Here is a 27,779-nt window from a genome sequence, read left to right on the forward strand (position 1 = left end):
CATATGTTTTGTCTTTACTCATAGCCGTTGCATGTATTTTCAAAGAACTCCTTATTAATGAGTTGAATTAAGCTGTCGCTTTACCTCAGTTAGCCAGTATACAAAAGACACGTGCGGAATAAAAAAAAACATTTTGTCCACAGCGGCTCCGTACTCCAACACAGACGAACGCCGTAAGTGCATTAACAAAATCATATTTTTTTCTCTTCTTAGAGGCGTCTTATTTTTTGAGTTCAAGATTTTAACTGGTTTTGTTGCTTTTTCTTACCTCTTTAAAAAGCTTTCATAGAGTAAGTACCGCAGGAACAGCTAAAAGGCTCAACACTAATTATGGACTTCTTTTCGGAGCTGCCTTAGAAGGCAACCCATTGAAAACAGGATTTCCTTTTTTAGTGAAACTTTTACTTCTGTCATTCTTTTTCAACAGTAATCAACAAATATTATTTACGGTTCATAAAGCTCTTCGAGTTTTATATAATGTTTTCTTTTGTATTACTAAATGCAATGAATAGCTGCAATTCCACTGCCGAACTTCATTTTTCGAAATATTCGTTCGTTGTATCGTCTGTTGGACGATGCATGGCAACAGATAATACAGCGAAGGGATATCTCGGTAAAAAAAATTCTGGAGTGGATTTGCAACTATCATTGCACTGAGCGGCCGAATTTCAATGGAGGGGAAATTCTAGACATTCGTGTGCTGTGTCGATGTCAGTGGACGTTAAACAACCCCAGGGGGTCGAAATTTCCGAATCCCTCCGCTACGGCGTCCCTGATGGCCCGAGTCGCTTTGGAATGATAAATCCCAATAAACCTAAACCAAACGCGTGACACAAATTACGCGCAAGCTCGCATCAACACATATCAGTTCCGTAGCTAACATTACTTTACAGTGAGAATAATGAGGGCTGACGTCGGCAGGCGTTATTAGCGATGAAATACAGGAGATCACTGCAAAAACCACGATTAAGTAGCCGTCAGATGGTCAGCGCTTACCGCGTCAGGTTAGTCGTCGTCACGCAAAAAATGTACCAAAGTGGTAAATTTTAAAGACCTAAAAATTCCATAACTTATTGACTGCGTATACAAAGTAAAATTCTCAACGCTACCACGCGCCAACGGTGCTTACCTAATCACACGGCGTCCTCTTCAGAACGCCCACATATTTCCGATTCCCCACACACTGTTCCATGATTTTCTGTTTACGTAACAGGTGGTGCTATCTTTAAGTTAGGAAGTGCGACGCGGACTGATGGCGACAATGTAACACCCAGAAAGTCATGCATGCACCTATCATTGACGGGGAAACTAACTTGGTTTTCGGTTATTTCGCACCCGTTCATTACGGAACACTCCCTGGAGTTGCTTGCCCGTAGTTTTAATCTAAAGGATTCATATCTTGATCACTGCAGGAAACACGGTGAAGACATAACTTCCTTGCAATAAGATGTTCATGTATATATTTCCGAGTTTACTTCGTCGCTTATGTAATCAGCACGCAAATTATGTCAGAGTTTTGGCGTGTTTCCATTGCCTTCTCTTGTGCAGGGACGCCCGATCCCAAGAGTTGGACAGCATTCTAGGATGCATCTGCTGCGCTCTGGGCTCCCTGGTACTCATTGCTCTCGCATTCGCCCTGACGTCGCCAGGTGAGAACTCTTCGTTTAAGGTGCACGAATCAATTTACTTCTTTACTTGGTTGCCTTCATGGTCATGGCACATTATAGGAGTGAATTGCTTAGAAAAAGGATAACTAAATGGCAGAAAATTTAAGTACAAACAAGGATAACAAAAACTGGAGAATGTAATATGAAAAACGTTCTCGAAACAACACAAAACCGCGCAAAGTATAAAATGCACTATTTCGAACATATAATAAAAAATTACGGTACATATAAAGTGGCATTCTCGAAAAAAACAGCCGGAGTGGGATGAGCGAAGGATTAGTCATTTAAAAAAAACAGAAACAAAAGTAACAAAAACTCAAAAGTTGTCTGGTAACAGTGATCAAATACGCCAAGTCGTTATTGGATCAGGTGGGTGGAACATTCAAGTCGAATCCTAATTAACGCTCTCACCACGAACGAAAATTTACTATCTTGCTTGAAAATGTATTTTTCCCCAAATATCTCTTCGATCAAATATCATTGCCTTCAAATATGGCTCTCATAATGAGTGTTTCGCCTAAGGTGTCGTGCAGTTTTCAAAACAGGCTTTCTTTGTTACAAAGCGCGTTTTTCAGTTTAGTATAGTGAGTCATGTAGTGCATTACAATACAACTAGAACGTTCTAATTTGTGTAGGCTTTTTAACTAATATTGAAGAGTTAACTTTTTAATCATTACTGATAGGGTTCCTATTTACTGAGTGGCGTGTAGTCTACCGTAAGCAATATACATATCAGTTTTTAAAGTTTCGAAAACGCAGTTACACTCGGCGCTGTAGCCAAACAAATTTTGGCTATTTCGACGATTAACCTGCCCAGGAAGGGTTGCTTTGCCTGCAGGCTTTTCGAATTGAAATGTATTTTGACACAATATAGGTGGAATCTGTTGAGCACGAGCGGTGAGAGTAAGTGCATTCTCGCGATTCTAAAAACTGCTGTGGATATCCCTTACGGCGGTCTACACGTTTCTCAATAAATAAGGAGACTAAAATCAACGGTTAAAAAGTTAGCTATTCATTATAGGCAACCAGCCGAACTAGTCAGCACGGCTTAGATGTATTCAGAAGCGCTACGCTGCTGAGCGTTCAACTCACTCGAAAACTGCAGAAAATTTTAGGTGAAGCATTCTACATATACAGAGTGCTTAACGTAACTTGAACCAACGACAGCGGGGCACCGAAGCTGTGTGAGACCAATGACATGTTGTTTTCCGTCGTGTAGAGCTTTCCAGGGAATCTTTAAATTCCGCTTAACTTAAGAAAAGGCCACGGGAAACGTACTGCACGGAGTGAAATTGTAGGGAATCTGAAATGGCCGCTCGACGGTTAAAATTTTGTGCCGTAGCGCCGAGAGTAATCGCCGCTTCAAAATAAAAAAGAAATGATTTGTCTATCACTACTTGGTGGCTCCAAATTAGTATTTTCAACCATGCGCCAAACATTAATTCTGGAGATGTTAACTATTAAAAAGTAATAAGGGAGCACACTGGTTAACATGATGCATTTGTTTTCTGAGCTCACCATCACTGAATGTACAAAGCCGCACAACACGCTTCGATTCCTCAGAAAAATATATTTTTAAACATTCTGGTTCACTTTCTTAGAAGCAATCAACAAACATACATTAATAGTGGCTTCAGTGCCCAGTTGTCTTTTGCAAGCTGAACTGTTACGACATGAGCTCCTAGGCTGTGTTTGCAGTTTACTGTATTATTATTTTACCACAATTTTTAGAACAAAATTACCTCCGGATCGGGTTTACAGGTTTGTGCTGGTCACTACAAAGGCATGAGCTAAGAGGAGATCTTAAGTTTTAAGCCTTGAAACACACAGGGGGGGAGAGACAAAAAGGCTGTATACCGGACCGCACAACAGCTCTAGTCGCGGTTCCAGCAATGATGACAGCATAACCACCTCGTCACCAGCCATACTTATAGCACGTGAAGAATTGATCCCTTCTGTGCAGAGACGGGTCGAGATCCCGATCAAACAACGCACCCAGGTCTTCTAGGTGCTGGCGGTGGCGATGGTGACAAGGCGGTGCCAACAGTTGAAACATACTCGCCCAACGAAGCGGATACAGCAGTAGTCACGGAGCTAACCCGAGTGACAGTAGCGACGCCGCAGAACACGATGACGTCTATTACGGAAAGGCCTGCTTCAACAAGCATCGACAACGACTACAGCACTGACTATAGCAAGGAGGATACGACACCTGATAAGACGGCGATTTCAACCGCAGCGTCTACAATGTCCACAGCCACACCAGAGCCTCGTGTTTTCCGAAGTAAGCACTTAAAATGTCTAACCTGCGTATATATTGGGGACGTCGACCCCAAACGTGACGGTGAGAGGCGGGCAGAGTCTGGTACTGACAGGAAGGTAGCGAGTTCATACACCGTTGTAAGGGCCTCATTCTTGGGATGGAAGACACGGGAGGGAGCGGTGGAAAGAGGGGGTCTGCAGTTCCTCTCCGTGATTACTGTACGCTTAGAGATTTCAATTTTTTCCGCCTCTTTAAGGACGACTTTGCTTCAGGTCTGCAACTTGCAATAAACGACCCACATTAGTGTTCAATGGGGGGGGGGGGGGGGGGTATGAAGTACGGAGTATGTTAAAGCGAAACTTAAAATCGTACTATGCCTCAGGAAATTCTCAAGTGATGTCTTTTGTTAAGATTCCACCGACGAGGAGTTGGCGATGTATTCGGCCTCTTATTGATATTCTCCAGCCTGCCTTCATGGTTAGCCTATTTGAGCCAGTTGCTGCCCTCTAAAGGCAATAATTTAGCCTCCGTGGTGGCTCAGTGGTTATGGCGGCCGGCTGCTCACACGGAAGACGCGGGTTCGATCCCGGCCACGGCGGTCGAATTTCTATGGAGGCGAAATTCTAGAGGACGCTGTACTGAGTGATGTCAGAGCCCGTGAAAGAACCCCAGATTGTAGGAATTTCTGCAGCCCTTCACTACGGCACCCCTAATAGCCTGAGTCGCTTTGGGACATTAAGTCCCATAATCTAAACAGTATAAACGTACTAAAATGTTTTAGTGGGCTAATTGATTTTGAGGTTTGGTTTAGGTTTATGGGGTTTAACGTCCCAAAGCGACTAAGGCTATGTGAGACGCCGTAGTGAAGGGCTCCGGAAATTTCGACCACCAGGGGTTCTTCAACGTGCACTGAGATCGCACAGTACACGCGCCTGTAGAATTTCTCCTCCACGTGATTTTGAAGCATCATGAAATGAAGTGTGACCTGTGTCATACACAACATGTAGAATGGGCAGAATCAAAGCTAAAAATGAATGTTTTCTTGCTGAGTCACACACAGTAGGGTGAAAAAATACCGACGAACAGTACACTTAATAACAACCGATGGTTAATTTCGGTGACATCATATATTAATAATTAAGATCTCGCCAACGAGATGCATACCGTCAAGGACAAAAAATGCACGTGTGAGCAAGGAAATGATTATGCTTCCTCACTGACGGAGTACGTATACGCGCATAATCTACACAGGCTCCTGATCTCCAAAGCTTAGAATATTTTTCTGGAACAGGTCATCATCATCATCATCCGCCTGACTTCTCCTACTGCAGGAAAAATGCCTCTCCCATGTCTAACCAGTTAACCCTGTCTTTTGCCAGCTGTGCCCTCCGTGCGCCCGCAAGCTTAACATCATCCGCCCACTCAACTTTCTGCTGACGCTTCCCATACATGCCTATCTTGCCTTCGAATTACATGCCCGGCCCAAGATCATTTTTTTTTTCGCTTCATTTCGGCTAGAATGTTATTAACCCACGTTTGCTCCCTCACCCACTCCTCCCACTTCCGGTCTCTTAACGTTAAACCTCTCTTTTTATTGCGAAAGCAACACTACTCCCAAGAACGGCCCTTCGCGTAGCGGCGGCCACTTGCCACGTGTGACCTTTAGAATCACCCCAGACGTCATACCATGCCTAGTGACGTCACAGCGTGACGGCATACCAGGAGCGAGAGACGGGCTACCAACTCGGTTCGTCGGGCACAAGCGGACGCTTGCCACGGCTCGCCGTACCCTTCCCACTAGAGGCGCTGCATATGGAGTATGAAACACCTGCTTTCGCAACCTACCAGGCTTACCCAATGCTAAGCCCCGCCATTTTTTTTCCTTTCCATAGCTCTCTCCATTGCCCTTTAAGGATAGTGGTAAACTGCCATTCACGATCTCAGAGAACCGCCCATATGCGCTCCACTCCATTCTTATATTCTGGCACAGGGGGGGATAAGAAAACATTACCACAAGTAATGCCATCGCAACGGTGAAATCTCGCCACGCAGTTTGCGCCGCGCCGCGGTTCGCGAACCCGCCGATCGGGCCCGTCCTCATTTTTGCAAAACGTGGGTGGGTAGGAAGCAATCATTCTCAAATGGGTTGCACTGATTTCATGTCGACGAAGTGCCGTTGTCGCACACCACGCGTGGGCCATCCGCTCGTGACTCTGCACATGAGATTCTTGGCCGCTCTCGTACGGAAGCAAGCCTATCTTAAAACAAAAAAAAAGCCGGAGAGAAAGTTTGTCAACGTTATAACTGTCCGCAGAACTTCCCTAATACTGGAAAAAGTCTTGGCACCAGTGTTACATTCTTGCTGAAAGCTACTTCTGAATATTTACGAGACTCGCACGAAGGCCGTCAAGGCTCATGGAAGCTGTCGTGTGGGATGGCACCGTACGAGAAGAGAATACATATATCAATCATGCTATGCAGCAAACGGAAGTAATTAAAACATTTGCGGAAGAGGGGTGTCTGTGCCATGAGGGACATGCCGGCCAGGCAAAGTGGTTTGGGCAAATAATACCTCTATCTTTCACTCACTCTTGCTCGGTAGCCTTCGCGTTTGCTTCGCACGTTCTTTCTGTCCAAAATTAGTGACGCGCCGCGGAAGACGGGTGAACAAACTTTTATATTTTGCTGAGGTGGTGAATCAAGGAGGAGCATTGAGCAGCAGTGCCATCAGGTCACGTTCTGACACGAGACACCGCAAGGCGTATGTCTCTAGACGAGGAAGGACTACAGCTTTCCAAACTGATCCCATTGCGAATATCTGCGGTCGGCCATGAAATAAAGACAGTTGTGTTCCGATTTGATCATATCCAACACTCTTGCGCAAAATTTTGAATATTAGAAAATTGCACGGTGATGTTGTGGGAATGTTGAAGGCGATGGACCATTCTTACAATGTGTAGCGAAATCTTTTTTTTTTTTTTCAAGAATTTCATCGCGCGTATCGAGCGTTTAGAACTGCCATAGAAAAAAAATTGGGAACGGTTTTGACGATAGCAAACATAACAATTGAAAAGAAAATTCAAACCTACCGATGAGGGGTCTGAATATATATTGATTGATTTTTTAGTGGAATCTTAAATACAAGAAAAATTTCGTTCATAAACTTTTCGCCTAACAAAAATAGTTTTGTTCAAAATTGTTGGGTGTGGAGGCGCCACTTGTTGTATTGAGGCCCGAAGACAACATCAATGCGACGTTCCTGTGTTTTCCAGCCCTAGCATGAAAAGAGCAATTTCGTGAGCGTCCTGAGCCCCTTGTTAATATAAACGTATCTCCAACAACGTCGTGATTGAGGGGAGGTTTGCAGCACAGTGTGCATCGTTAGAACCATCCCTTTCAGATGGACCTTTGGTGTGCACGGTCAGCGTGAAATTTTCGAACAGCAGCATCTTACCGGGAGACGGGTTGTGCGATTTCATCTTCTACGAGTCGGTGTACGTCAAGGACAGTAAACGCACGTCGGACGGCGCCGGCTTGCTGCATTTCTGCGAAGCCACCTGGAAAATGAGCATCACTGGAATTGGTGCTTCGTTTACACCTGAGTAAGTTCTCCCTAAACACCGGAAAAAAATATTGCCGTTTTCATAACTGACGGCAGTGAACAGTCTTTCTACAGAGGTGGCTTAATTGTCGGAGTGGCTAACTATAGTGCTTTTTAAGCCTTGCCCTACAAACCTGATTGATTATCATGACCGATGTGTCGATTCGTCATCATATTGCTGATTGTTCTGTTGTTTTTTTCTGAAGTTTTCTGAGGTGAGGTTCGAAGATATTTTCTCCTGAACTGAATTATTCTCATTTCCAGCTTAACGCAACCCACACCTGCAGCATTTTATAAATAAATAGTGAAACGCTACCATTCCTCATTTGGTGCGCAACCCTCATCTGCTTTAGCGCCATACATTTGGTTTTCCTCGCCAATGACTGCCTGCGCGGCGTGGACCATGTGCTGCTGCGTTGGTGGTTTAAACATCTTTCACAGCCTGTGATGAAAACGCAATGCTTGTATCGAAGCGCTCGCATATGGGCTAGGTTACGCAAAGTCTCTCTCCGGCGTCGAATGACTACAAACTTATGCATGTGTTCCCAGCGCTGACGCTGATGCCAAGAATACTGCTGATTTTGTCTCTCCTACAGGAACGGCGAGCTCTTCTTCGACCCCGTTGGCGAAGGCATCAGGCACGATATCGACGACTTCACCATCTGGGGATGGTTGCACTTCGGCTTTTTGAACTTGTACGGCGCGTACACTACCAAACATACAATAACCAAATGTCTGTTGTTTCTTAAGGTACGGCTTGAGAAAGTACTTATATCGCGATTGTATCCCATTTCAACTCTTTATGTGATGCCCACACGATGTTCAACTTTTTGTTTTCTCTGCAGGGAATCATTGAATACCTTAGAAACAATCCGGCTTATTACACATTTATCGGCATGCAGTTCGACAGCAGTAAAGGTGAAACGCTGCCAGAAGAATTTGAGCAAGTATATTTTTCCTGCTTCTTTTCACTAGCTGCGTTGAAACCTGAAAACCAACAACGGGAAGTTTGAGTAACATAGCCGCAGCAAAACTGCAGGCGCGGCAAGCATGGAAGTAGTTTGACACCATAAAGATTTCTTTGTGTCCTTCTTCTGAAATGTGCAGGGCTTATCTAAAGAGCGTCATCAATGTCGTATCGTTTTTCATTCTTGGGGAACTCTCAAACTGGTTAGGGTCCGTGCCAGCACATTTTATGGCTGTGGTCAGAAAAAGTAATGACAATCATATGGATTGAAAAAAGTCTTAAAGCAGACATAAAAACTTCTTGGCACTTATAACAGCTCAGCCAGCACACACAAGTGCACAATGGAGAAAGAAGGAGCCTCTTTGTTTATTTCTTCGGATTTTTCGTGACTTGATCAACGCAGGACCTTTTGCAGCGTTTTTGCGAAAGCTAAAAATTCAGCAGAAGGTGTTCAGCCACGTCTTGGAGTTAAAGTATACTAGCAGTGTGAAAAATCTAGAACACACATCCTCAACGCATCTTTATCGCAGGATGCCGATCATGGTATTGACACCTAGTTACCTATCTATCGATTAAAAGTCTAATCTGGGCGAGTTGCATGGTTCATAGCTTGAAAGGGGTACGTACATGCGCGAAAGACAGGGGACGAAAACAAGGAAGCATGTACATGTCGTTTGTGTTTCCTTGTCTTCGTCCCGTCTTTCGAGCAAGTACGTACCCCTTTCAAGCGATCTATCGAAGAGACACTGCTGCAGCCCCATATTCACGAGCCTGCCAGTTCTATTGGATTCAACGTTTGGAGCTTCCCGCAGTTTTGTGAATGCAACCTGTAGAAGCTGCCGCCAGCTGTAAATCAACAAGGCCGCACATTGTTCAACAACACCGTAAATAGAAGTAATTATACCCGTCCAACACGGACACAATAAAACAACATTTATCTCAAACGACTTTTTGGACTACGCATAGCATTGGGACTTAACCGAAGGTCGCTGTGCTCCTCAACTATTTTCAAAGTGGATTGGAAGCTTTAACGTTCACTCTCTACATTGCAGTGGCCCTGCTGTTGTCAATTCTGCACTCGAGCGATAGCCGTTAGTGCGGCGTGTGGAGTTATCCGGACGCACGCCAGAGAACCGCAGTATTGTATTATCAATCAATGGCGGTGATGATCGCGGAGGAGTACAAAGACAGGCATCCTAGAAGAAATCAAGAGGAAGAAATGGGATCGGGCAGGGGATGCAATGCGAAGGAGAGATAACCGTTGGGCATTAAGGGTAACGGAGGGGATTCAAAGAGACGGCAATCGTAGCAGGTGGCGGCAGAAAGTTAGGTGGGCGGATGAGATTGAGAAGTTTGCGGGGATACGGTGGCCGCAGCGGCAAAGGACAGGGTTAATTGGAGCGACATGGGAGAGGCCTTTGCCCTGCTGTATGCGTAGTGTGGCTGATGATGATGATGGTGAAACGCAGCAGCGCACAGCGAATGAAGTAAGGGACAGAGCGTCGCGCGTGTCATATAGCGAGCAATAACCGAATTCTAGCGATGGGGAAGTAGGTAACAGGACAGAGCAGTTGGAGTTCTGGTGGTAATGGTTTTATTACAAGTATCGACCAAAACGACAATAAAATTTCAGTTCAGGCCGCTTCAACTTCTCTGTACCACATTAAACGCTTCAGTCGTGGCACGCACAATAAGTGGCGAAAAGAAAGCGAGAGGTATTATATACAGGTTGTCCAAGCTATGTTTATCCAAAGGATAAAGCAAAAATTTGAGGTAGTCCAGCGAAACCACGTACATACACCTACCAGCCGGCTTACGGATCATAGGCAATTTTTTGTTTTGCAATTAGTTAATTATCAATGAAGATAACTTTTCTAACCACGTAAATATTGACTTCAGACAGCAAATGTTCATAGCAAAGATGGAGAGCACCACCAAAAACCCCCACTCTATTTATTTTCGATAAAGAAAGCCTCACGTGTACCGTTTTTCAGAGCTCCAAACAAAGCCCGCGAAATGCAAAAAAAAATGACGTGATTGGCGCATTCGCACGCCACGATTGTGTTGCTCTCAACCGTGGCTTGAATGAACGAAATTAGCTGCTGGCAAGCCGGGACGACCTCATAGTGGTTGCTGCACAACTTGCGCTCTCACTCTTGCAGACTGGCTCTTGCGGGTGTCGCAACCACCGGCAACATATCGGCCTGCCGGAGCAGTGGGGTCGTCGCGCCATACCAGCAGCTGATTTCGTTCACTCTAGCCGGGAGTTAGAGCAGCACAATCGTGGCACGCGAATGCGCTAGTCACGTGATTTTTTTGTATTTCGCGGGCTTTCTTTGGAACTCGGAACACAGGTTTAAGTGAGGCTTTCTTTTTTGAAAGAAAGAGGCGCTAATGGGATGAGGACAAAAAAGGAACGTGAAGCAACAGGACAAGCGCGTGTTGGCGTTTGTCCTGTTGCTTCACGCTCCTTTTTTATTCTCGTCCCACTTCTTTGTTGTCGTCCCTAATAAACCAAAACTATTTTGACTCTGCAGGACGGTGTTTAAACCCACCATATACATCGCCATTACCCATGTGTCACACCCAGACTTTCCAGAGTGCCGTAAATTGCCGATGACGATGCTACAGTGTCCTTCCGGCAACGAGTGCAACGAGCGGACGACTGTAAGTTATAACACTTTCCATTGCATGGGAGAAATTGATTTTCTCTTGTATTACAGAAGAAAAAGCTCTATTCGGGCATAACGAACATCTAAGCTTGGATGCGGCTACGGGGCATCAGGATGAGAGGGGCTACATAGAGGAACCTCCACTAAGAGGTGGTTGTGGCTCAGCAGAGCCTAAGTCCCTTTGCAGCGCTCAACAAAGGTTCGAGCCAAGCGTGCGGGCTGCGAGCGAGCTTTAGTATAGGATAGGATAATTTTTATTTGCTCTATTTTACAAGTTATTACGGTCAACAGACGTCGATGCCCCTATTACACCTCAGGGTATTCGTCTTCTTTTACCACAGTTCACCACTGTGAACAAGAGTGGCTGCTATGCTAAGGTTTAAGTAACTAATGCGTCTTAACTAATATAGCTTAGTAGTATCTCTTTCACGGAATACAAAAGTTAAGCTCACAAGTTAAACAATACTTGTGAAACAATTCTCAGTCTCAGCGTCTCCGAAAAAAAAACAATAGAAACAAAATTGATGACATATATCGAGGTAAACCAGTCATAAAAATTCAATATACAAAAGGCTGTTCAAGATGTCCGCTGTTACATCCAGATTTCATACACTTCTAGCCGCTAGTGTTGCATTCTTTTCCCTGTATTTTGGTGCTCGTCACGCAAGCTTTAGGAAGGCGCAGGAGTGGTGTGGCTTCATTCAGGAGGGTCAATTTCCAAACTCTGCTCTTCAAGGAATTTGTTTTTCGAGCAAGCAAATGGTACGGGCGACCGGGGAAAATTCAGGAATGTACCGGTGAGCTCCAAGATGCGTTCCAAAAACAATATAGCTGTTAATACAACCGATGTCATTACAGTGTAGGAAAGTTTTCTACCATCATCGCGAATTTAATTATCACATTGTACTGTCTAATGGGCTGATCCGGTTTACCCACACCAAGCATGCAAGCACTGTGGTCTTCGATCAAGAGAGGCATCGGTATTATTAACCTGCGCTAAACAAGAAAAAAAGAAAATATACTTTCATTAGGAAGAGGCTTGTAAGAATTCTGATGATAACCAAAAGATGATGCCTGCTAAGGAATTCCAAACATCAATGGTATACGGGGAAAAGCGGCACTTAAAGAGGCTAGTGCAAGCATAAAATGTCGGAATTTGATGGCTCCTTCTGAATATAAGTTTGGAATATGTTTGGTAATTCTCTAGAGAAAAAAAAAACTGGTGAATTGAATAAAGTGTACATGAATTCGATGCATTCTTGACGACGACGTGCAGCAAGATTGGTGAGGTCTAGTTTGGGAATAAAATTAGACTGCATCAATATAAAGCGGGTTACACGTGTCATCTGGACACATTGGCCAGACTCACAGGGTATAAAAGGATGCACAAGGCCTTAAAGTAGTTCTTCCCCGTCAGCCTCCTGCATGTAACTGGATGAATTCATCATCATCATCAACATCATGAATTGGAGAAAAATCCTTGTCAAATCTCCTGCGAAAAAAACGCGCAAGCACCTCCTGCTCAGATTCTAGATTGTGGATACCAGAAAATATATTCAAGTGAGGAGACCAGAATCACCTTTAGACATGTTAAAATGGCAATCTCGTTACTGTCATCCTGAGAAAAAGAATTGCAGTGTTCACTTCACGCAAATTGAAATGCTTGTATTCCATTTTTTTCTCCCATTTCCCTGGAAAAGGTGCAAGCCATGAAGAGACAGGATAGCGAGGAAAGACGCCGGCATACTCCTTATTTCGTTATATCCTTCTCGATGCGGGGCCACTGGTACGCGCCAACAAACACGGAAGCCACTGTTGAAGACATCGGCCTCTTCAAGCCTTGCCGACCGTTCCAAACCTCTATCAACTTTGTTCCCAACTTGGTAAATTTCGTTCCATCAACTTCTCGACGATGCATTCGAAATTTACTCCGAACTCTATTCGCGAGCACAGCCCAGCGGGCGATAATAATTTTACAAAGCACGGTGCTATATCCTTTTGCTAACGCAACACCTAGTCAGCACCTGAACTGAGCAAACAAATGTGCGGCATTCTATTCATAAACTTCTATTTATCAAATGAGGTGAAAGGACGCCCCTCCGAAAATTTACTTTTACTTTACTCTTTACTCTTAGGCGTCACATTGCGTGAATGATTTGGGGATAAAGTTCTTCAGTCTGTTAGGGACGAGATAGCAGCATCCCACCGCTGCCACCAGTTTGTTACGGACGAGGTAGCCGTATCCCACCGCTGCCACCAGTTTGTTACGGACGAGGTAGCATGGTCGTGTGCCGGAGAGTGAATGAGGGACGTCTGAGACGAGGCTGTTGGGAAAAGACAATGAAGAGGAATTTATACAGGAATATTTACAAGTGAGCTGCAGGAACGCTGCATCACGACAGCTCAACAGGAGACCATGATGACAAAAAGCTCTTCTGCCGTGCCGCTGCCGGCTTTTTAAGAGTTCTCTTCCCTAGGGTCCCTAGATGGGGGCCGGGTTTCACTGGCACCAATCACAGACACGCACGCACTCACTCACTCCCGAGAGATCACGCCGTTGTCACGCGCTGGGAGAGGGGAACGATGCCAACCACGTAGCGCAGACGCTTAAATGTCCATGAGCGGCGTTCGCGCGCATTTCGAACGCGCGTTCACACTCGGTGTACGGGAAACGCTCGCTCAACCGGGCAGACGGACGCGGCTTCCGTGGCAATCCAGGCGTTCACCCAACGCGCGTCTCGGGGTTTGTCGGCGTTTCGCTGCTGCCATGTCGTTGTCTTCCCCACGACGAAGGCCAGACGTAACAGACTGTCCCGCCGGGGGAAGGAGATCCCGATGGACAGGGGACAGCATCCGCTGTCCGGAGGGATGTCGCTTGAGGCTGGTCTCAACCGGAGTCGGTTCTCTCTCGGCGGTTCTGGAGCTCAGCGCACCCCGAAGTCTTCCTTTGCAGGTGCAGGTTCCCAAAGGGCACTGCAAAGTGACTCGTGCACCGCTAGCGTTAGAACCACGCCGAAAACCCAACTGCTCAGTCCGCAAGCACGACACAATCCCCACTAAGCGATGCCAGGTTCTTTCCCTCTTACAAAATCAATCCCTGGGAGTAGTTCCGCAGCACTGTGAAAATGCCCACAAATCGGCACATTACACCACAAAGCGCATCTCAATTTAAAACAAACAAAACTTATCGGTTCAAAATCCTACATCAGGAAGAAAAAGACCATTAAACCGCAACTATGACGCTGACTCTTGCGCTAGGAACCTCAATTTAAGCTATCGGCATTACCTTTGAGACTCCCCTTTTTGTGATGTATTCCGATTAGTAATGACCACAACATTATTTCATTCTGCATAGCAGCATACTGCCGTCACCTTGCATATCCCCGCGAAGATTCGCTCAACATCGGAGCCAAAGTCACAGTAATTTTCCTAATGCCATAAAATCAAGCGACTCCATGCGCTTATGCTAGTGGCCTAAATGGCCCGTCTGGCTAACACTTCGCGTTTTAACGGACGCTGTTACACATGGGCACCACTAGTGCATTTTTCGAAACAATCTTTGTCCAAAAGGAACGCTTCCAATGTAACCAACGAGTCCGAAACCTATTCCTGCTCAAAACTTCTTTTTTTTTTACTTTTTTTTTCTGAGTAAAGATCAGGTTCTTCTCTTCTTTGCACTACAGGTGCACCGCCAGAGACGGTTGGTAACTCGAACTGAAGCTCTTCGCACCAGGGGTGCCACGTCAGAGACGCTCGTGTGATCAGTTGACACGCAGGGATAAAAAAAAGGCAATAACTGAGGTTTATGTACAGATATTTACAGCGTACAGAAGTTTAGACACTTGAGACAAATTAAACGGCAAAAGACAAACAACAAAAAGGTGGATCTGGCTAATCACTAGGGGAGGCCCCTCTCGGCGTTGCCGAAGATGCGTTGCATCTTACCTTAGCGCAGAACCCCGATTCCGGCTCCGGGGTCCGGTTTTAAAGACCTAAAGGCCCAGCCCACATTTCGTAGCAACCAATCATATTGTGCTCTCAACATGATTGGTTCTTCAAGAGCCTGGCCAGCCCTCCAGCTGCCGTAAAGTAGAGCACTCTCTCCACCACAAAATAAAAACAAACACAAATAGACATCCGTGCCAGCACGTGTGCGAATCAGTACCGCGGGTGGGGGAACACCCGTATACCTGCCGGCGCGTTCGCGAGCGGCCGCGTTCCAAGAAAGGAGACGCTTCGCTGTGAGCACCCCCAGCCGCGTTCCGATGACCCCCGCGAACGCTACCGAACCCTTACACGCCCTTCCCAAGATTCTACAAAGGGCTCAAATGCCACTTTTAGAATTCTAACAAAGGGATCGGTACGGGTCACAAAACCACCCTGTGGGTGACATACCGCAGCTACACAAACACTGGCTCGAACAAAACCAAAAACAACAAAATGCACACGGGCACCAACACAACATCACGCAAAATGCACACTTAAATACACACAGTGGCATGCCTGCCGTGCGCCGTAACACAGCGTCCAAGTTGGTGCGTTGCACCCAGTTCGCCTGCATGCACGCCGTCGTCCTGCTCGCGAATGAGCACACAGACACAGACACTCGCGACTGGAGCGTTCACAGCACTCGCACAATGCCCACGTGAGCCTCCTTAGTCGCACCGAGCGTCCCTGTGTACATTCGAGCCACCACGTGTTGTCAGTAACACAATTAACGCCTAAACGGTAAGCCACTCATTAGGCTGGCGCCACAACGGGGCGCGAACTGAAAAGATGGGGCCCTCCAGGATCAAAAACGTCCTGGTCATCGATAGGTGAAAACCTCTGACCATGCGACGCACTTGAGAGCACTCTCTCTCTGGCGCGCCGGTACGAACCGCGTGCTGCGTAAGGAGCATAGCCCTTGCCTCGGCTAACCATACCAATGCGGCCGGTCTCGCTACGCTTGATTCGGCGACCTGCAGCGCGGAACATAGTGTTCCACGTACCGGCTTTCAACATGAAAGCCGCGCTCCTGCCTCCTGCCACTCCACCTCGCCCGGGGCCATCTGCACCTTTACTGCACGAGCAAACTTTGAAACCGCCGCTCCGTGCCTGATCGGCGCTTGCCGGCTTCGTGGCATAGTCTGAGGCTGCATGAGCTCTCTCGCAGTCGCTTGATCCGAATATGTTTTGTGGCAACTCGCCACGCATCTCCTTGTCCTCCAAGGACCTGGTGGGACACACGTCGAGTGCGTTCAACAAATGCGTGGCGCTCGGTCCCGTCGGCCCATCAGGCCAACCTTCGTTCTTTGCCTCGGATGGAACGCTCCTGCCACTATCAACGCTATGGGGCACTTCATACCCTATGCCCGACACAGTGTGCGGTTGCGGCGACGCCAGACTTCCTCCTTTCACTCGCTCGCCGATCTGACGTCTGTCCTCACCGACCGTTTCCTGCTGCACGAAATGCTCTTTTTCACAGCTTGCTTGGGACTGCGTTTTCGGAATTGTCAGAGTGACTTCCAACAATCCTGAACTCGCGTCCGCGTCCCTGGTCTCATTAGGGGTTGAGCTAACTTGTGCAGCTGGATCGTCGGAGTGCGCGTTCACCGCCTCGATTACCGCGACGCTGCGTTCCGTCACGACACTTTCTTCACGAGAGATTGCACTTTCGTGGAAAGCTGGCTCCCTCTTTTCTTCTGCCTGGCTGTTTTCTTGACCTGTGCTTGACAGGTATATTCCTTTGTCTTCCAGCACAGGCGGCCTCGCCTCTCGGGACTCGGAGTAGTTGTCCCTCGCTAGTTCACTAGCTCTCTTAGACTCCTTGAGCTCAGCGAGCTCCAGCGCTAGCTGCTGGCGCTTTGCTTCTAATTCCTCCAAGACGCACTTAACATCCTGAGGTTTCTCCTGGCACAGTGGCGCCTTTCCTCCATTTACTTTCGCAAGTTCAGCCTGAAAGTACGCTAAACGCGCCTTCGCTAATTCAACTCGGTACTTCACATCAAGTGAGGGCAGGCTTGGATAGCTCTCCATACCGCCTTCCGTACCCCTCAGATGTCCTATCGGCTCGAACACAGGGACGTGAACAATGCGACCAAGGAAACTCACGGTTTCGATGCGTCGATCCGCATTGCCAGCTCCTTGGCGTCGGGGTCCACCGCCACTTTCCCCGGACGCTGCGATGAGCTGTCGCACGCCGCTGGTCCGCCGCCGGTGATCGTCGAGTTCCCGACGCGCTGCTTCCTTGATCGGACGCAGTCACGCGTCGCTGGACTACTGCCGTGGTCCTTGCGTCCTTGCCGCCGTGTCTCCGCAGGTCCGTTCACGAACGCTGACCTGTCGCCTTGTCGTCACCTTTCACCCTGCCTTCAAGTCTTCTTCCTGCGCCGTCTTCCGATGGCCGCAGGATCCTGTCGACTGCGCCAGTAAAGATCACAGGTTCTCTACCTCTTCCTTATTGCACCAGCGGTGCCCCGCCAGAGACGGGTTGGTTTCAACTCGAAGACTGAAGCTCTTCGCACCAGCGGTGCCCCGTCAGAGACGGTCTCTCGATGATTCGAGACGCAGGGATAAAGAAAGGCAATAACTGGAGATTTATATACAAATATGTACAATAGATACAAGTTAAGACACTTGAGACAAATTAAACGGCAAAAGACAAACAACAAAAAGGTGGATCTGGCTAATCACTAGGGGAGGCCCCTCTCGGCGTTGCCGAAGATGCGTTGCATCTTACCTTAGCGCAGAACCCCGATTCCGGCTCCGGGGTCCGGTTTTAAAGACCTAAAGGCCCAGCCCACATTTCGTAGCAACCAATCATATTGTGCTCTCAACATGATTGGTTCTTCAAGAGCCTGGCCAGCCCTCCAGCTGCCGTAAAGTAGAGCACTCTCTCCACCACAAAATAAAAACAAACACAAATAGACATCCGTGCCAGCACGTGTGCGAATCAGTACCGCGGGTGGGGGAACACCCGTATACCTGCCGGCGCGTTCGCGAGCGGCCGCGTTCCAAGAAAGGAGACGCTTCGCTGTGAGCACCCCCAGCCGCGTTCCGATGACCCCCGCGAACGCTACCGAACCCTTACATTCTGCAAAACGCTTTTTCTGCAGGAATGGTTTAAAACAGCAGAGACATCCTCGGAATCTGCTGCTAACGAGCCGCGCCGCGGCTCAAAGGGGTCGCCTATTCTTCAGCCGTGCCCTGCGCGGACGCACACCAACAGTGGCTTTAGCAGCCGACAATTCACAAAATTCGAAGGGCTTAACTGCGCTTCGACACCTGCGAGCCTCAGACGCCACGCGACATTGATTTGTTTCGCACACCGGCCGCGTGTCTCCAACACCCGAGTAGCGTCTGAACATTTGAATGCGAGGGGTTGACGGTCGCGCATGAAACAAACGTCTGCGTGTACTCTCTCGATTCGGCAATGTCCTTCGACTGGAACGCGTTCTGCGTCGTTCTTCCATGCGGTAGCTGGGCGTCCTCTGCGGCCCGCTGCGAGTTTTACGCGTCCTGCTACCGTAGCGTCCCCACAATGGGTCAGGTGGCCTTCGCGCTGTCTGTACACGCCTAGCCAGCCTTGCCTTTGTACGGCGCTTATCGCATCTGGCGTGCCGCGATGACAGTCTTGGAGCATTACATGGTTGACCGGCCTTCACCCTTACGATGCTTTGGGCCCGTCCTTTGTCCTTTCTGTCCAGACTGCCCTTTCGCATGGCTCTCCTTGCGCGCGGTCGCCTTCCGGAAACTTTCTTAGCTGTTCCGTCCTGCACGTCTCCCTTTCTCGCGGGGCACTCAGCCTTCTCATCAGCTTTTTGACTCAGCAGCGAGCCGCCTTTTCTACTAGAATTCGAACTATCGGCTCGCTCTTTCGATGAGTCACTGCGTGTCGTAGCACTTAAGTGTCCCGACTGCCCTTTAATTTCGGCTGGGCATAACTTGCTACCCTGAGGCTTGCTAATCGATCCTAATAGCCTAACGCTCTTGCCCGGAACTTGAACTATGAGACGCTGTTCGGCCAACGTAGCGTTATTGTCCTGGGTACTACCTTCTCGATCGCAGCAATCAGCCTCCTTCCCGGAAAGTGCATGCTTCTCTGGGCTCAAAACCAACGCATTGCCCCTTTCCTTTTTTTTAGCAGTACCTATATTATCCCCCGAGCCCTCACGGCTGGCGGATCTGCACTCTTCCACGTTGCTAGCCTTAGTGCCTACATTATCGCCCGAGCCCTCATGGCTGGCGGATCTGCACTCTTCCACGTTGCTAGCCTTAGTGCCTACATTATCGCCCGAGCCCTCACGGCTGGCGGATCTGCACTCTTCGCTAGCTTTTCGACCGAACTCCTCGGTCCTCGCTGCCGAAGTGGCCTTTCTTTCCTGGACCAAACCTGTCCTATGCCGCCACTTCTGCACAGCACTCGTGTCATCCGGCGACTGAGCGGAGCTTCTAACTCGGTCCCTGACACTATCGCGGTGTAGCTTACCACCGTCAATTTGGCCTTCCAAATCTGCCTCCGCGGGAATTCGAAAGTATCGGAGGAGCGCACTTTTGGTTATCGCATAGTTGTGGGCATCCTCGTCAGACAACCTCGCCCAGACATTACAAGGTTCACATGGGAGGAATCCCATCAACACAATTGGCCAATAATCCTCGTCTAGCTGCTCCTCCATGCAAATTCTTTCAAAATTTTCCAGAAAAGTTCTGAAATTTTCGTCTTTTCTGAAAACACTTAAGCGAGATCGCGTTCTTACTTCTGAGCGTATTAAGTTCACGCGTGAGTTCCCGCATCTCTCTTTCGTATTCCTGTCGCCGCTGCTCTCTTTCGCGTTCCTGTTCCTTTTTCGTTTGTTCTCTTTTTGCCAATTCTCTCTCCTCAATGGTCTCAAGGCATTCCGCAAGCTCGTCATCTTCAGCCTCCAACGCAAGAATAGCCTTCAGCAGTTCTGGTTTTCTGAGTTTGTCTGATACCTCCAGACCCAACTCTTTCGCAAGTTCCAGTAACTTTGGTTTGCGCAGCGTCTTCAAATCCATGGCTGCTCCGAGTGCTGCTTCTCTACTGCCCGCTATTGTCTTGCTGCAACTAACCCAGCAGCAACGACAACCCAATTACCAGCTCTGTTCCTGACACTAACAAAAGCCTGGCAAAACTCAGCAGAAGAAAGTCCCGCACTCACCAAACCTCGCAGCCAAGAATCCAGCGCAGTCGGTCCGCTGCAGGCAACCAGTCAACACACAGGGCTCGTTGCACTGCCCCCGACTCGCCGTTCTGCTGCTCATCGTCCCGTTGTCCGCAACTCTCCGCTGGCGTCCGATGTTTCGCACCCCACCGCTGCCACCAGTTTGTTAGGGACGAGGTAGCAGCATCCCACCGCTGCCACCAGTTTGTTACGGACGAGGTAGCCGTATCCCACCGCTGCCACCAGTTTGTTACGGACGAGGTAGCATGGTCGTGTGCCGGAGAGTGAATGAGGGACGTCTGAGACGAGGCTGTTGGGAAAAGACAATGAAGAGGAATTTATACAGGAATATTTACAAGTGAGCTGCAGGAACGCTGCATCACGACAGCTCAACAGGAGACCATGATGACAAAAAGCTCTTCTGCCGTGCCGCTGCCGGCTTTTTAAGAGTTCTCTTCCCTAGGGTCCCTAGATGGGGGCCGGGTTTCACTGGCACCAATCACAGACACGCACGCACTCACTCACTCCCGAGAGATCACGCCGTTGTCACGCGCTGGGAGAGGGGAACGATGCCAACCACGTAGCGCAGACGCCGAAATGTCCATGAGCGGCGTTCGCGCGCATTTCGAACGCGCGTTCACACTCGGTGTACGGGAAACGCTCGCTCAACCGGGCAGACGGACGCGGCTTCCGTGGCAATCCAGGCGTTCACCCAACGCGCGTCTCGGGGTTTGTCGGCGTTTCGCTGCTGCCATGTCGTTGTCTTCCCCACGACGAAGGCCAGACGTAACAAGGCTCTACAGTCATATTTTGCCACTGGAGTTAGGAGTCCGAAACTGGAGCAAAAACCATGTGCTCTTTATACATTTTTTAATAAGGGGCGGAAGTTCATATCACTGGTCTACTATGAAACATATGTGAGTGGCTTAGCTGGAAAGGCAAGGAAAAAGAGCAGAAGCCATAAGAAATTGTGACGTACAAAACTAAACAAGAACTAAACAAAACTAAACAGCATGGTGATCGGAGCTGTGTAGTGGCCCTTTTCGTCATCACCCTAATTCAGGTTACCGGAATATTCAAGACTTACAATTATTGCGAAAGGTATAAGGACGCCCATTGTGTGCTAAAAGGAATGGCAAGATGAGGGGCGACCTTCATTCTCAAGCCTGTTTATTTTGCAGCTCTGCAGTACACCTTTTGGATCAAACTACAGATATGAAAGCGTAATGGCTAGCGAATACGCTGTCAATCCAGAGACTCGCTTCATGATGGTATTTGACTCTAATTTTGCCCTGAAGGAGAAGGTAAGTGTTGCTCAGAATTCTTCTCTGTGGTTGTCTATTGAGCCGGAGTACCCGGGTTCGAACCCTACCGCGGCGGCTGCGTTTCGATAGAGGCGAAACGCAAAAGGCGTTCGTGTGCTGTGCGATATGTCAGTGCATGTTAAAGATCCCGTGGTAGTTAAAATTATTTCGGAGACCTCCACTACGGCAGGTCTTCCTTCTTTCACTCCCACTTTCTACCCTTTCCTTATGTCGCGGTTCCGGTTTCCACGGAGATATTTGAGACAGACACTTCCTTTCCTCAAAATTCCATTTACCTATCAGTTAACCAAAGTTTGCATTTAAAGGACAGGTCATCTCTTTAATTTGTTTATTTCGTTTCTTTAATTTGTTTACTCGTTGAGGCATTAAAGGCGATAGCCTTTAATACCTCATCATTGTCAACAGAGCGCTGTCAGCAGATGCTTGTAAAGAGGTTTAACGCTTTTGACGGGTGTCCACCGAGGTATTTGAGACAGTTACTGCGTAATTCACTTTCCTCAAATACAATTTTCATTTCCTTCATTACGGCATCTCTTTCTTTTTCTTCTCTCACTCCCACTTTCTCCCTTCCTGTACGGTGCGGTTCACGTGTTCACCGGGATGGCAGAGAATTACTGCGCCTTTTCCTTTCCTTAAAAATCGTTGCGTTCAAAGGGCAAGGCATCGCGCTGAACTAGCGGTGGCGTTCGTGGACTCTCTGGCAGCGCTACAACACACTTTCGCGTTCTACTCTTAAAGGTGAAGCTTAAGCGCCATTAATTAGCAGTTAATTACTATTGAGTCAGTAATCAGCAACTAGTCATTAATTATTAGTTTGTAATTACTTAGTAATTCGTCGTTAATTATGTGTGATTTCAATCTGTGGTGACGTCGCCAGTCCCACAGAGGCAGTCGAAGTGGCTCGGAAAACTTTTTCGCCTCTACGCACTTTACACACAACGTGCCCCTGAACTTTTTTTCCCCACGGTTAAGTTTTAGCACAAAATTACGCTGAGGACTGATCGCTATGTAGAATATATATCACTGTCGAGACAAGAAAATGCGCACTGCGCATGGCTGCGGCGAAAGGTCAAACGGTGGCGAGGAGGAGATTCGGCGGCGCACACGCACATTTGCCTGCGCCGTTCATGACGTCACTCGTGCTCCGACATATGCCGGCTCACGGAAAGCGGGGTGTTGACTAGCGTAGTGAAGGTTTTCGCTACAAAAATAAGTCCTCTTCAACTTCTTACAATGTGAAGAAGCGTGTGGCACTTCACTCTAGCCCTGTGACTGCACTCAGTTGGCTGCTGAAAAAAATTGCGGACTTATCTCAGTTGAGACACGGCCGCTTGATGCACAGCACAAAGCGAGGTTGCGCTTTGTATCTAGAGGCCGTGGTTGAGATATCTTGTTTTCATTCAAACTATGATTCAATCAGATATCACCCGTTAATCAATTAGTTTGTGCTAGTGACGGCAGATATCACTGCTTTAAGAACGTTGTTCCTTCCATAATCTGGCAGTGCGGCTGGGAAGTGGTGCTCTGCTGTTGCTGCTGAAAACAGCTGCTGATGTTTTCAGATACCTAACCGCGCCATAAGTCGACACTATGAAGATACGAATCAGACCGTCAGTAAAAGGTACGGACTACGTGTAGAAGTCGCTCTAATGGCGAAACCGGCCGTTGGATCAAAATTTATGCACGTGATCGGGTGAACTATGTAAAGTCTATTGTTCGTAGAAACCATGCAATCCAATGTAGTGGGACCGCTATTGCCCTGTAATAGCGAGTTGTTATTATATCATATTTCAATCACTCATCCCCGAGAAATATTTGATGCCGTAGTAGTAGAAGACCTTTATTCGGCCATAATTTACAGGCGGGGCATATCGACGGCCTGGGCGACCAGAAGTCGATATTCTTCCTCCCCTTCAGCTCCAACCCGAGCCAGGTGGTGATGGATAAAGATTGTGGGGTGTAGGAACCCGACTGCTGAGCAACCGGGCAATAGAAGAGGCAATGGACCAGGTCCGCATAGATATAGGGACATTTGGTGCAGGAAGGGTCCGATCGATAGCGATGGAGAAAGAGGCGAGACGGGGTGATGACTGCATTCATTTGGATGTGCCGAAAAAGGCGAGCCTCTGGCACTGAGTGATGGATGAGGGGGAGGGTAAATGCGTTTGTCAAGGCGGAGCTCGAGGTAGACCTCTTTTATGGTGCGTCGAAGGATGAGTTTCCCACCGTCATCTGAGGGCTTGGGGCCAGGGGATCAACGGTGGCCGGAAAAGTGTGTCGCGGGCGAGCTGATGAACCAGCTCGTTGCCGTCAATCCCTGAATGCCCAGGGACCCAGCGGAGGAAAACGATGGAAGGCTGCAATGCGGAGACCGCTCGTTCGACCTCCTGTTGGAGAGAAGGGGTTAGGGTGCGTTTCTGTATGGGGTGTATAGCGGCTTGTGAGGGCCTAGATACGGCCCGATGGTGTGGGTTTCAGGAACGGGAAGGTGGGGATGGTACAGGGCGTAGCCGCAGGAACCTGGAGGAGCCACGAAGGAAGCATCCGTGTAGGCTACACCCTGGGTATCAAAGAGAGGGGAATGGTGCTGCGCGACCGCATGACGACGGCCGGCGTGCAAGACGAGGGACATGTTGGTCGGGAGGGGGAGGATACGAATATTGGGAGCCGTGGTGGGAATGGGAGAAGTAAACGGGGCGATGAGAATGGGCGAGATACCCGCTTGAGTCACTGGCCACTGGCCCTGACGTGTAAGGGAAAGCCGGGCAAGCTGCGAGTCACGATGGAAGGAGAGAAGAGAACGGAGAGGATGAAAGAGGCCTGTGGCATGGTTCTTAGTGAAAGAAGCAGTCATAGGGTGGTTGAGAGCTGCTTTGTAGAGACCCACAAGGGCAGTCTCGAGAGCGTTAAGGTGAGCCTGATTGAAGCAAACGTAGGGTGCAAAGTACAAGATCTTCTTGAGCGCCAGCGTACGGGCAACTCGGCTCGCATGAGCCTCGTGGAGACCTGAGCACTGAGTACCACGCGCTGCAGAAGGAGAGTTACCGAGTTGCAGGTGGTGACAACGAGGTGGAGGGCTTGCACGTTCTTGGCTGCATGCAAAGGAAAGCCCAGAACTATGCACTGTGTGACGACAGGAATGGGAGAGCCAGAAAGGTGGAGAGAGACGAAGGGGTTGTGTGAGTGCTGGTATGAGGAATGGTTGAGAAGGAGAAGTTCGGATTTGTCAGGAACAGGAGAGAGACCAACGGTGGTGAAAAAGGAGTCGATAAGATCTAGGCCCCGTTGCACGGTGTCCTGTTCGTGACCAGGAGAGCCCGACGAACACCAGAGAGTGATGTCATCGGCGGAAAATATATGATGCAGGTCGGAAATTTCAGCTAGCTTGGTGGCGGGAGGGGCCATAGCAGATTGAAAAGGGTAGCAGAGAGAACAGCACCTTGAGGAGTGCCACGGGAGAGGTGGTGGGGGTCGGACAGATGAGTGTCTACTGGAAAGCGAGCCACACGTTTAGAAAGGAATGAGCGGATGTAAGAGTACATGCGGGAGCCACAGTCTAGGGAGGCGAGTTGAGCAAGGCTGTGGTCGTGGCAAACACCGTCGAATGCCTTGCGAAAATCGACGGTCACAAGTGCGTTAATTTGAGGGGGGGTAGGTGACCGAAAGGTATGCTGGAGAATCAGAAGCATGTCCTGTGCACAGACGCGGCGTAGGAAGCCGATGAGAGGATGGGGGAAAAACTACTTCGGGTGACATCGAAGGATGTAGGAAAGATAGGTGGTAATAAGGACGAGAAAATGGTCACTGAGAAGAGTTTTGGCTGTCAGCTGCCAGTGAAAGGAAAGTGAACCACGAGAGAAAAAGAGGTCAGGTGTCGTGGGGCGCTGTGAGGCAGTGCCCGCTCGAGTATACGGGAGCCAGGAGTGTTAAGAAGGGTGAGGTGGCGTTCCTGGGCCGGACATTGGAGGAGGCGCCCGGGTTTGAGGGTTTGAGGGCAGCCCCAGAGTGTATAAGGGGCATTAAAGTCACCGCCAAGGAGGAGATGGGAGGTAGAAGGAATAGAGTGAAGGAACTTGCCCAGGGCTGAGAATAAAGAGGAGGTGACAGGGGTGTTGTAGAAAGACAAAAGGGCGAGTGAGACGCAGGAAGAAGGGTGGTAATAGACCACACCAACTAAATATTTAAGGAGGGTGGACGGAATGCCAAGTGGCTCCACGAGCACGTCGCTGCGTACATAAATAGACGCAAGTGGTGTGGCGGTAGTGCCATGGTAGGCGCGGTAGCCTGGCACAGTGCGGGGCCGTCCGAGTCTCCTCGAGAAAAAGAAAATGGGGCAGGGAGGGGAGGGCGAGTAGATTCTGGTGGAGGGGGGTCTTATTATGGCACAGATTTCCGCAGTTTCACTGCACAATCTCGAGGCCCTCGCCAAACGCCGTTATGATAGTGCAGAGGTAGAGGCTCTTGAGGGTACGCTTTCCGTCTTTTTGTCCGGGGGTAGTGTCTCATGTAGGGAGTGGAGCATAGAAGTGAAGGATTCCAACTTTTTGGATTGTGCTTGGAGGATGGCCAGAATCTGGAGAACCGATGTATCTAGCTGAACCAAGAGAGTGTGGTGTGCTTGTGTGGTGGTTTCCACAAGATCAGCCAAAGGGGCGGCCTGGATGGTGGAGGAGGGAGTGGTCAATATGGCAAGAAGCTCAATTAGCTTTGTAAGCTGGGAGGTAAGAGAGGAGGTTTGTTGTCTTGATGGTTTTGTTCAAGGCATTGGTCTGCTGTTGTAGGTCGTAGGATATGCTCTGCTGCTCTCGCTGCTGCCGCTCCAGCATGGCGAGCCAGGTCGAAGGAGTGGCTTTCCTCAGTCAATGATGGAGAGGGTGGTGTAGTGGAAGGGAGGGACGCTGGAACCGAGGATGCTTTAATTTTGGCGGTGTAGGAGCCTAGTGGTGGAGGTTCATAATTAGAGAAAGGGGTTGTAGGTTGAGTGGCCCGGCGCAAACCTAGGCGTCGGAGGTATGCAACTTTGACACACTCGCTTGTTTAGCGATGAGGAAGAGGAAGTATGGTCGAGGGAGGGGTGGGGTTTTACCTGGCAATGAACGCACCAGGGCTGGGCACATTCATGAGCGGAAGGGTCGGCGGTTAGAGGAGCAGCACAGCTACGGTACTTGGCCGGAACGCTGTCCCGGGGGCATTGGTGGGCGCGGTGTCCAAGAGCAAGGCAACGGGTGCAGGTGGGAGGCTTACGCTTATGGGGACGGCACCGGAAGGCAACGCGTTTAAAATACACCCAGTGGGAGATGACGGTTGCAGCGAAAGTTATGAGCACCGACTGAGTGGTGCCCATCATGCGAGCAGCAAGAATTTCGGTTTTGAATGATTCGATATCATGCATGAGGTCATCAGGGGTGAAGTGGCCACCGACGTTATGGATTACGCCGAGGCATGAGATGGAAGAATTATAGGCATATGATCTGATGTTGATAGGCTTACCGTGAAGCTGAAGATGCGTGATAGAAAGTTGGAGGTGGGCTGTGAGAGGAGAATTAGATGCCTTTTCATTTTATGTGAGTTGCTAGAAGGAAATATGCTGTCATACTATTAGCTTGTGTATAGTTTGACTGGGTGATTTTTCTTGTCTTGATGACTAAGAAACTTGCAAGCCAGTGCTATGCGTGCTTCATGTTATCGCTCTTTTCCGCGCCTCTGTCATAGCAACTAGCCCACACCGCAACATGAACGCATCGGGCTTTTCTGCTTTCGCCTTCGGGGGTGGCGACATTGTTGGGAATCTTTTTCAAGACTCTTGAGTCATTAATCTGTCATCCACGCAATTCCAGATTTGCAGGGCGAGGTCCCAGTTCCCGGACTTGCCATTCGGCATAGCCGTCTACGACATTGACTACGATTCTGACGATGTGCCCTGCCCCAGTATGCGGTTTGAAAGTGGCCTCTTCAATCGTGTGAAGCTCATCAGGAGGCTGCTGGAGGCTGTCCACTCAGAAGACCGCTACAATACTTCAAGCTGTCTCTCAACATCGTCGTCTTGACAGCGTCCATGACCCTGAGACAAACGCTTCGACTTCAGAGCTAAAGTGCTCTTATATAAGGCGTTCGTAAATC

The 27,779-nt window shown here is 48.7% G+C and overlaps 1 protein-coding gene across 1 annotated transcript; it reads left to right on the top strand.

Annotated features, from left to right (window-relative positions):
- The first annotated feature begins 981 nt into the window (after positions 1-981).
- On the top strand, positions 982-27,706 carry LOC149348383 (uncharacterized). The gene is made up of 9 exons (XM_089541738.1): positions 982-1,004; positions 1,549-1,649; positions 7,331-7,532; positions 8,128-8,281; positions 8,377-8,474; positions 11,036-11,165; positions 12,871-13,053; positions 21,516-21,638; positions 27,497-27,706. The coding sequence occupies exons 1-9, from the start codon at positions 982-984 to the stop codon at positions 27,704-27,706; spliced, it is 1,224 nt and encodes a 407-aa protein (XP_089397864.1).
- The last annotated feature ends 73 nt before the right edge of the window (positions 27,707-27,779 follow it).

Source organism: Amblyomma mixtum, chromosome 4 (assembly GCF_055824585.1).
Source record: "Amblyomma mixtum isolate Tamu chromosome 4, ASM5582458v1, whole genome shotgun sequence".
Lineage (NCBI taxonomy): Eukaryota > Metazoa > Arthropoda > Arachnida > Ixodida > Ixodidae > Amblyomma > Amblyomma mixtum.